At 35.1% G+C, this 9,074-nt stretch overlaps 1 protein-coding gene and 1 long non-coding RNA gene across 2 annotated transcripts in view; one reads left to right on the top strand and one right to left on the bottom strand.

Moving 5' to 3' along the window:
* The window catches only part of LOC126967142 (myosin heavy chain 95F), a 152,319-nt gene that overhangs the window by 75,183 nt on the left and 68,062 nt on the right, over positions 1–9,074 (bottom strand). Inside the window, exons 25-26 of the mRNA XM_050811579.1 lie at positions 7,968–8,142; positions 5,075–6,445 (exon numbers count right to left, since the gene is read on the bottom strand). Coding sequence (XP_050667536.1) covers positions 8,003–8,142 — 140 coding nt within the window. The 3' untranslated portion in view covers positions 5,075–6,445; positions 7,968–8,002. The remainder of the gene's footprint in view (positions 1–5,074; positions 6,446–7,967; positions 8,143–9,074) is intronic.
* LOC126967277 (uncharacterized) lies at positions 3–1,190 on the top strand. Its single transcript, XR_007729958.1, has 2 exons — positions 3–550; positions 657–1,190. It is a non-coding gene; the product is annotated as an uncharacterized LOC126967277 (long non-coding RNA).

Below are 9,074 nucleotides of genomic sequence, written 5' to 3'. Positions count from 1 at the left end.
ATACTCTGAACCACAGAGTAGCGAGTCGCGATTGCTAGATGTAATGACGTCATATTGTGAATTCTTTGCAAAATACAAACAACAAAGAGAAAGTTTAGAAAAATCTAAGACCTGCTTTTCCTATTGCCCTGTGCTTCCACGGTGCGTAAAAAGAATAGAGAAGTGCCATGTGACTTACGTAGCAACCCCAGCTTAAGGTTATTGCTGAAAGGTCTCTGTAGCGGTTAGGTGCAAGCGATGAGTGCATACACCACACAACATATTTATGCTAACGTGCGAACCACCGAAGTTGTCCGAACGACCCGGGTCACCTTGAGCCGGAGTCGTGTCCAAAGAATATTTTTAAATTTTAAGGTCGTGTCTGAATCGCCTTAGACGAGAAACACGGCGTAACTACTGACTCGCTTTCTTACATGTCTAACTTTTCGACATGTAATCATTAGAGAAATAGTCAAAGGAATTATGTTTTACTAGTTTAGTTCCTTTTTTACTTAGTATGTGTTTGATCTCCATCATTAGGGTAATTTTGAATGGCATATATAATGAATAGGTACTATATAGCAATCATGATTTATAGCTTCTTTTATTTCAGCCTTTTGTTTCATTTTGTGTATTTAATTATAGTAGTTTTCATTTAGTCATTATGTTTATTTCAGCTTTCCAAATACACTTTCGATATACCTAGTTTAATATTCATTGTCTAATCAAATGGAACATCTCAATCAAATGGAAGAGCTCAATTGGATTGCATCATCTTTTACAAGACAAACCACAAAAATTTACATTTTCTATTTATTACCTTGTATTTTAAACTTAATATTGTTTCTATTACCCATAGGCTTTTATCTTATTGTAAATGCCGTTCTGGTTGTACCTACACTATCGGCAATTCTTCTATGTGTTAAGATCGAACCTGTTTGTACGACACGCTCGCCACCTCAATTACGTTGTTGACGAGAGACTTGTGAACGAGGAACCCGACACCACCCTGGGACGGTTGGTCGCCCTCCCGGAAATAGAGCATGTGTCCGGAATGTGATGATTGAGGAGTGGGAAGGTATCCCACAAGAATCAATTCAGAAGCTGCTCAAGTCTATGAAAAATCGTCTTCGAGAAGTTATTAAGGCGAGGGGAGGTACACAAAGTACTGACACTTAATTTTAAGGCGAAATAAAATTATTATTTATTAATTTTTGTTGTTTTATTCATTCATTATTTTTCCATATTTCCTACCTCCTTCACTTAATCCGGGATAGCTCCTTAACTATTGGCTCGATTTGAAGGAATTTGGTACCAATTTAAAGTTGACAGTTGAATCTTTAAAATGACGATTCATTTTTATGATAATTAAAAAAATATTTAGCAAGCATGATCGCGCGAAACCAATTTCTAGTAAGTGATTCCAAACTTTTGCTCGCGACTGTATAATCATGATGCATCTTTACTAGAGTATGTTAAAAAATACTCTAAATTATTTAGAAAAATTGTTTTATGCAAAGTCTATGCATATAATTAGCATATAATTAAAAATGCACCGAATAAAATAAAGATGACTTGGAATGTATGAACTTGGAGTTAAAGACCGCAACATTGAATACAATCTATTAATAAACAATACAAAAATTCAATCTCAGCAGGAAGTTACTACTGCTTTTGAGATTTTTTTTCTGACATTCCAGTTTCTATCACAAGCACTCTTGTCTCCTCCACCAGTGTTGCCGAGTCACTTCTTCAAGAAAATGTAAGAGAATGTCAACAAATTTTCAATTTTAGTTTTGTTAGCCCTGGAGAAATAATTAAAACTTTTAATTCTCCAGACATAGAAAAAAACTGCTGATATATGAGGCATTTCTATTAAAATAATAAGTTCAATAATTGATGTCATAGCACCATATCGTGCAAGTCTTTAATTATTATTGTATTAATCGTGGTGTGCTCTTTACGGAGATCAGAAACGACCTGTGGCAAACAAATGCTAGCATACTATTCTGTATTAACCGTTATTTGTCCCTCAAGAGGAATAGTCGCAACATGGCCGGTTTTGGAGACAAACGTGGCCACCATTTTTTTGCAACACTCCGTGAACGAACAATTTTTGTTGGCTTTAACTCATTTTTGAACACCCAAACTCGTGACTGGTTTTTTGTTTCGGGTTCGTACGCGTATATTCAGGATTCGCCACCTGATACGATGTTGTATACAGCATTTGAGGAGCCGCATTTTGCTCTCCACAGAGCAAATGCGGTATCCATCGGGAAAACAACTTTTTTACACCTAATTGTTCATGCAAGATTATTTGTATTTGACTCATGCCAATGTCTAAAGTTGCCTGAATTTCGCGGTATGTCACATGTCGATCGTCCTCAATCAGCTTACGCAGAGCATCAACGTTTTTTTTGGTGACTGCAGTTATTGGACGACCTTGACGGGGATCATCACTGAGCTTGACACGTCCACGTTAAAATTCAGCAAACCAGCGATAAATTGTGGTTTTGGATGGGGCTTCATCACCATATGCAGAAATCATCCGGTCACCAATCAACACACTGTTGTTGTGTTAAACCACTTCGAAAGTCACAATAAATCATCGCTCTAGAATTTTCTCGAGTCAATTCCATTTTCTCAACGACTAAACAAGTTTGAAAAGACCTTGTGACAAGACCGAGAATATTTTTTTAAATAAATAAATGGTATTCGATTTTTAAGACCAAGGAGTTATCAATTAAACAGATTTTAATATGACAGGAACAGTGGAAATATTCCATTCCCGTTACTTTTAGTGCAGCCCTCGTGATGACTACTACTCGGCTAAGTCGAGTTAGTAAGTCTTTTGTGGGGATGTAAGTATATGCTTTTACAACAAGGTCCCAGAAAAAAATTAAAAGGTTCAAAACAAAAGTATTACGTTATACAAATGAATTCTTTAAAAACGTTTGTGTGATAAAGGTTTCTATAACATAAATGACTTTCTTAATGATACAACAGATTGGGAGTGGAGCCACCGCCCTCAGGCTATTAAATAATAGTTTAAATTGTACAATATTACTTTGTAAACATATTTTTTCGAAAAAAAAGCCCGCTGAGTTTGTTGCGCCCGTTCTTCTCAGGTCTGATGTATTCGTTTTGAAATGGGTGGTAGTTGTTGACTTTCAATAAGTGATGTCATGTCCTATTTTGAATTTGAATTCAGAGAAGCCAGGAAGGTAGCATCGCTAGAGTAACTATTACATTTAAATAAAAAACATTAATAATTCTAATACAATCTTATATTGATTTGGTAAAGCATAAAACATTTTAATGAAGGCACACTTTTCAAATAATACTATGTTTTATTATCTAGATAATAAATTACTCTATAAAAGCTGTTTGTGAAATAATTTCACTTACATATTATGGTACGGTGGTTTAGAAATTATTGGTCTACCCTCATTTCTTATTAAGTGATGATACTGATAATAAATATGATTACTTTGTACTTATTTCATGTCAAGAAAAAACATAAGATGATAATATTACAACAGAACATTTATTATCATCGCTTTCATTATTTATTTAATAACTAAACCACCGTAACGTGACACAAAGGAATGTAAATACATCGTAAATACTGTCCGATAAAACAATACTGCCGCCGTCCACCAGTCTTACCAGTTGCAAAGGAATGATTTCATATAAATTAATTCAACTTAAACGAAAATCACAGCATACATTTTCAGAGATATAAAAATATGTCGTCGCTATGTTATAAATAAAAATAAATGTAATTTGTATATATGTCGATGTACTTTTAAATTTCATTTTGTACTTAAAAATATTTGTAATTATATGTACTTAGACTTTAAACGAAAACCCACCTCTGCTTTGGAAATAATGTTAGGGCCGAGTGTGATAGTCACTATAATATGAGTTGGAAATAAATAATGTAATATGTAGAATAGATAAATAACTCATATCACAGAAGAGTGGGAAGAAAAGAATTTAAGATATACGATAGACACGACGTATTTAAAAATAATCTAGCGCTACCCTCATCCAACGTAGAATGTATGCAAAATATTTCAAAGGTCGTATTAATTTACGAGAAAAAGATTTATAATAACTAGTAGAATTAATGTGGAATTCAATAGGGCGCGTTTAGAAAAACATATGACAGTGTCACAATTTTCCAACACTAAATAGGCGATAATTACTTAGGTCGATAAATTTTCATCTAGTATAGTGTGAAGTGATATAAATTTTTTCTTAAATAGTGATGTGACACTGTCATAAGAACGAGTCACTATTGTAACGAAAAAATCAATGTACTACAGAATTTTATGTTCAATTTGTTATGTTGCGTTCGTCTTACCGCGACATGTCTGGATAAACAATTCATCATTACATTAAGACCGTTTGTCCACCGCCACAGTCACCGAGAACGAGATTATTACTGGCCGAGATCAATTTGATATGACGGCGATCGTTTGTGGTTCAGTCAGTTCTTTGTAGCTATCTTGCTTGTTTGTGCCTAGAGAGGCAAATATCGTGCCATGCATTTTATCGCAAAATTTTATCTTTGGACGCATCCTTAGTTTTATCCCAAAAACATTCTTTACTTTCTACAAGTTCTGAATTAGTAGCTAATGAATTTATGCATATAATATATAAAGAAAATTTTAAATTTCTTTGCAATTTTTATTTATTATAGCTATTGCGGTGCGACAATGATATCGTAGACGTAGAACGAAAAGAAGAAATATATGTTTTGTATTGTCGCCACTTCGCCGAACTAAGCGAAATATCGGCGGACGGGATCACAGTTCTCGAGTGACAGGCGGCCGGTGGACAAACGGCCTTAAAGTTCTTTAATTTGTTACACTAATGAAGTACAATTATATATACAGTGCGTACACACAGATAATTTTCCTGATTACGAATGTAATAAAAAAGGAGGTTTGTAATATTCTTGTTTTAGTTCAGGGCATTATTATGTGTCATAATATTGTTTGTTTCAGCTGATGGTCTTGTTGCCAATGCTCATAGTAAATAAAATTAAAAGTAACTGAGACAGAAGGAACTGTCCATACCAAAACACTTATCTATTAGTAGCTGACATAAAGTGTCAAAATTAACATAATTTGTTATATAAGTAATCTACCCTTATTACCTTCTCTCATGAGAAATTTATAACTTGTATGTACTTGGATATAATAAATGCTGTATGTTCATATAAAATATACACTACTTATTCTTACATATCACAAAAAAATTAATAAAACACGATACATGTGGAATGAATAAGACTGAATAATTATACTTTTAACATCCACAGTAGTCAGTGCCACCAACTTATCTGTGAACTGATGACACTGATCTGTATAAATATCACTAGACTGGCTGTTCCATATGTTTGACAGAATTTTTTTTGTGCCTATTTGAAGCTCCACTCGCGAGCGTCCAGAGAACTAATTTTGACGTATAATACAAATGGCTGCGAAGGAACGTAAAATACTCTGAAGTATTTTTGCATTTTGAATAAATTTCGTTCGATTTCCGTGTTATTCAAGAATCAACATAATAAAGTACACATTTTTTTTGTAAATAGTTTTGCACCATCTATCGATGTTTGCTGAGGTTGTCATAACTAGTTTTAGTACCACAGACTCTCGCTACATGGCCAACAGCGCCATAATGGCGAATATCAAACAGGCACAACAGCACTTTGACAGCCGCCAGTCCAGTGCTATATATTAGAGGTCAGTGACTGATGGGTGTCGCCATCGTCGTTTCAGTGTTGCTAATTAATTCCAATGTGCACAAAAGTCGGGGCATATTTAACGTTTAAAATTCAGAAGTATCGCAGTAAAACACACGGAACACTCGAAAGTAGTAGACACTGACAGTCAAATGACATTTCATTATGGCGACCGTAGTTGATATTTTTGCCACATCACAGATAAGTTGGTATTATTATATATTGGTATTGAAAATAGGTTTTAATTGACTAAATGTGATTCAAATATATTTTTATATAAACATCATTAGCTAACTTGTTGATTTCATTTAATAATTAATATAGTAATAAAAAAAACCTTAGAATTATGGTCGTGTGTAAAACCAACTTATTACTAAACGTTAGGCACTTTATGTTTAAATTTTATTTAAACTTCTTTAAAAGGCATTGTATGTTTTATATGATACACAATATAATTAATTAAACCAGTTATACAAAAATACGGCCAAAGATAATATTGTTGCAGTTGGAAATTCATAAAGACTATAGCAATACATATATGCATAACTGGATCTAATACTATATTTGTACTTGTAGTTATGAAACTCGTTATGGAAACAGTTGTGTATGTATGTATGTATTGCACTACTATATCCGACTACCCTCAAGGCACGTTCAAAGCTCTAATTATACTAAGACTACGATGTCACCGATGAGCCGCGCCCGATCTATCTGTAATCACACATTAAAACATAGATAATTTATTTTATTATATATATATCTAATATATAAAATTCTCGTGTCATGGTGTTAACTTTGAACTCCTCCGAAACGGCTTGACCGATTCTTATGAAATTTTGAGTGCATATTGGGTAGGTCTGAGAATCGGACAACATCTATTTTTCATCACTCTAAATGTTAAGGGTGGTCCACACGAACTTTTTTTTTTTAATTTATTTGACATTTTTTTTAAAATTTGTTTGATTATGAGTCAGAATTAAAAAATACATACAAATTCAAATTTTCACCCATCTACGATCAGTGTACGTGAATTGCTCAAAATAAAGGTTAGTTCTAAAGTCAGTTATTTCGTCTATATGATCTAAGCATTTAATTATAAGTTAGTGAAGGGATACGACTAAAGGAGTATGATCGTGTCTGGAATATGTCAGAATAATTATATTGTTTATAAGTGAAAAGATGTTATCACCTATGTGATCATGAGAACGGAGAAAGTTGTAAGACAATCCATTTCTAAAATGTTTTTATTTGTCTTATTGTTTGTGCAATACACCAGTTAGGTACAATTTATATATAAACTAAGTAATAGCCTGTAAGATAATTAAAAATCTGTATTTACTACAATTATAATATTATATTTGTTTACTTTCCGCACGTGCATAGAATACTGCACTATTATTCTTAAATCGTTTTAGTATTTTTTGAATCACTTCCCACAGATTCTATTAAAGAATTTGTAAATTGATGAAGCTGTCAATATTAATTTAAAGAGTCTCAATGAGTTTCATGCTATTTCTTCTCAATAAACCTCGACTCTTCCGAAGTAAAAGTTAATAGTAAAATACATGGTATAATAACATAATCCGCCTGGTATTCTGACAGCTGTGTCGCGTGATTTTGCCTAACAATACGTTATCAGTTGCGATGACTGTTCTCTAATTATTTTCGAGTTAAACAACAAGAACGCTATAGACTTGCTGTAGATGTGAGCGACACGACAATAGCGATAAAATGGCGAGCTGTCACTGTGACATATATTATATCGTGACTAGTCATAGGCCACAGTCGGAAGAGAATACCAGTAGGAGTATATTATTACACTATGGTTAAATATACAACTTTGACATTAATTTCGTATGACATTTGACATTATTTTCGTTGTTTGTCATTGTTTTCTATGTATGTGAATAAATAGCAATTGATTTGGTTTGATACGTATCACTCGGAAGAAACTGTCATTCTCCACTTAGTAAACAATGTACGTACTATTGTATTGAATACAATATAACTATACACGTCACCATTACGTCATTTTCTTTGAGAATAAGTGACGAGACGTACAAATGTTCACCTAAAGAGAATGACACTCTCTTGGTAGCGTTCATAATCATGCACAAATGTATACACACAAACATATTTAATATTTAGTCTCAATAATAGGGGGGCCAGGAGACTCATAGCACAGGTTCTACCTAGTTTGAGCTCCTGTCTCCCAACTGTAGTTTAACACTACCAGTGAGCCTACCTCTGCAACACGATCAGTCAGCTCTAGTGCGTGGGTCTGTAGGGCGGTCCTCCGTGGAGGGCCCATTCCCTCTCGAATTCGTGCTCCAGTATCTCGGCGCCACGTTTGCGGGTCAGACCTGTTTCGTCAAGGCTTAGTTCGCACATCTGCATATCGTCCACACCTGTAATAGCAAAGATACAATAAAGCTATTAAAGGAAAGAAAAATCATTAGATCTTATTAATAAATAGTTGGAATCTTTGTTTTTTTTTTATGGAATAGGAGGACAAACGAGCGTATGGGTCACCTGGTGTTAAGTGATCACCGCCGCCCACATTCTCTTGCAACACCAAAGGAATCACAAGAGCGTTGCCGGCCTTTAAGGAAGGTGTACGCGCTTTTTTTGAAGGTACTCATGTCGTATCGTCCCGGAAACACTGCACAAGGTAGCTCATTCCACAGCTTTGCAGTACGTGGAAGAAAGCTCCTTGAAAACCGCACTGTGGAGGACCGCCACACATCCAGATGGTGAGGATGATATCTTAACTTGTGGCGTGTCGTGCGAAGGTGGAATTCGGCGGCAGGAATCAGGTTAAACAGCTCTTCGGAACAATCGCCGTAATAAATGCGGTAGAAGACACACAATGAAGCGACTTCTCTACGCAACGCTAAGTGATCCAGCCGTTCACAAAGCACTGGGTTCTTCACAATTCGAGCTGCTCTACGTTGCACGCGGTCAAATGGATCGAGCTGATACTGGGGTGCGTCAGACCAGATATGGCTTTAATCTCTGGGGTTTATTGTTTCAAACTGATTAGCGACTTGGTGGATACTAAAGTACGTATGTAATTCATAGCGAGCCAACGTGAGCGTTAGGGGTACGGGCGGGTTCGCGTCTAAATATCTCTAACGACCGTTCCCAATATATGATCTACAGATAGCAATAAATTACTACCTTCTACTGTCAGTAATTAGCTGGCAATAATTTGAAGCTGTCCCAGTATACCGCCTTATATTGGGACTCGTAAAGTGCAATTTCCATACAATCTTCTTTCGCTGGTAAGCTATACGTCCTCCCATTCACAGAAAGCGTGGACGGACAGGGTGAGTTATCG

This window comes from Leptidea sinapis, chromosome 12 (assembly GCF_905404315.1).
Source record: "Leptidea sinapis chromosome 12, ilLepSina1.1, whole genome shotgun sequence".
NCBI lineage: Eukaryota > Metazoa > Arthropoda > Insecta > Lepidoptera > Pieridae > Leptidea > Leptidea sinapis.
The sequence above is the reverse complement of the archived record's forward strand: the minus strand, read 5'-3'. Positions and strand labels throughout refer to the sequence as shown.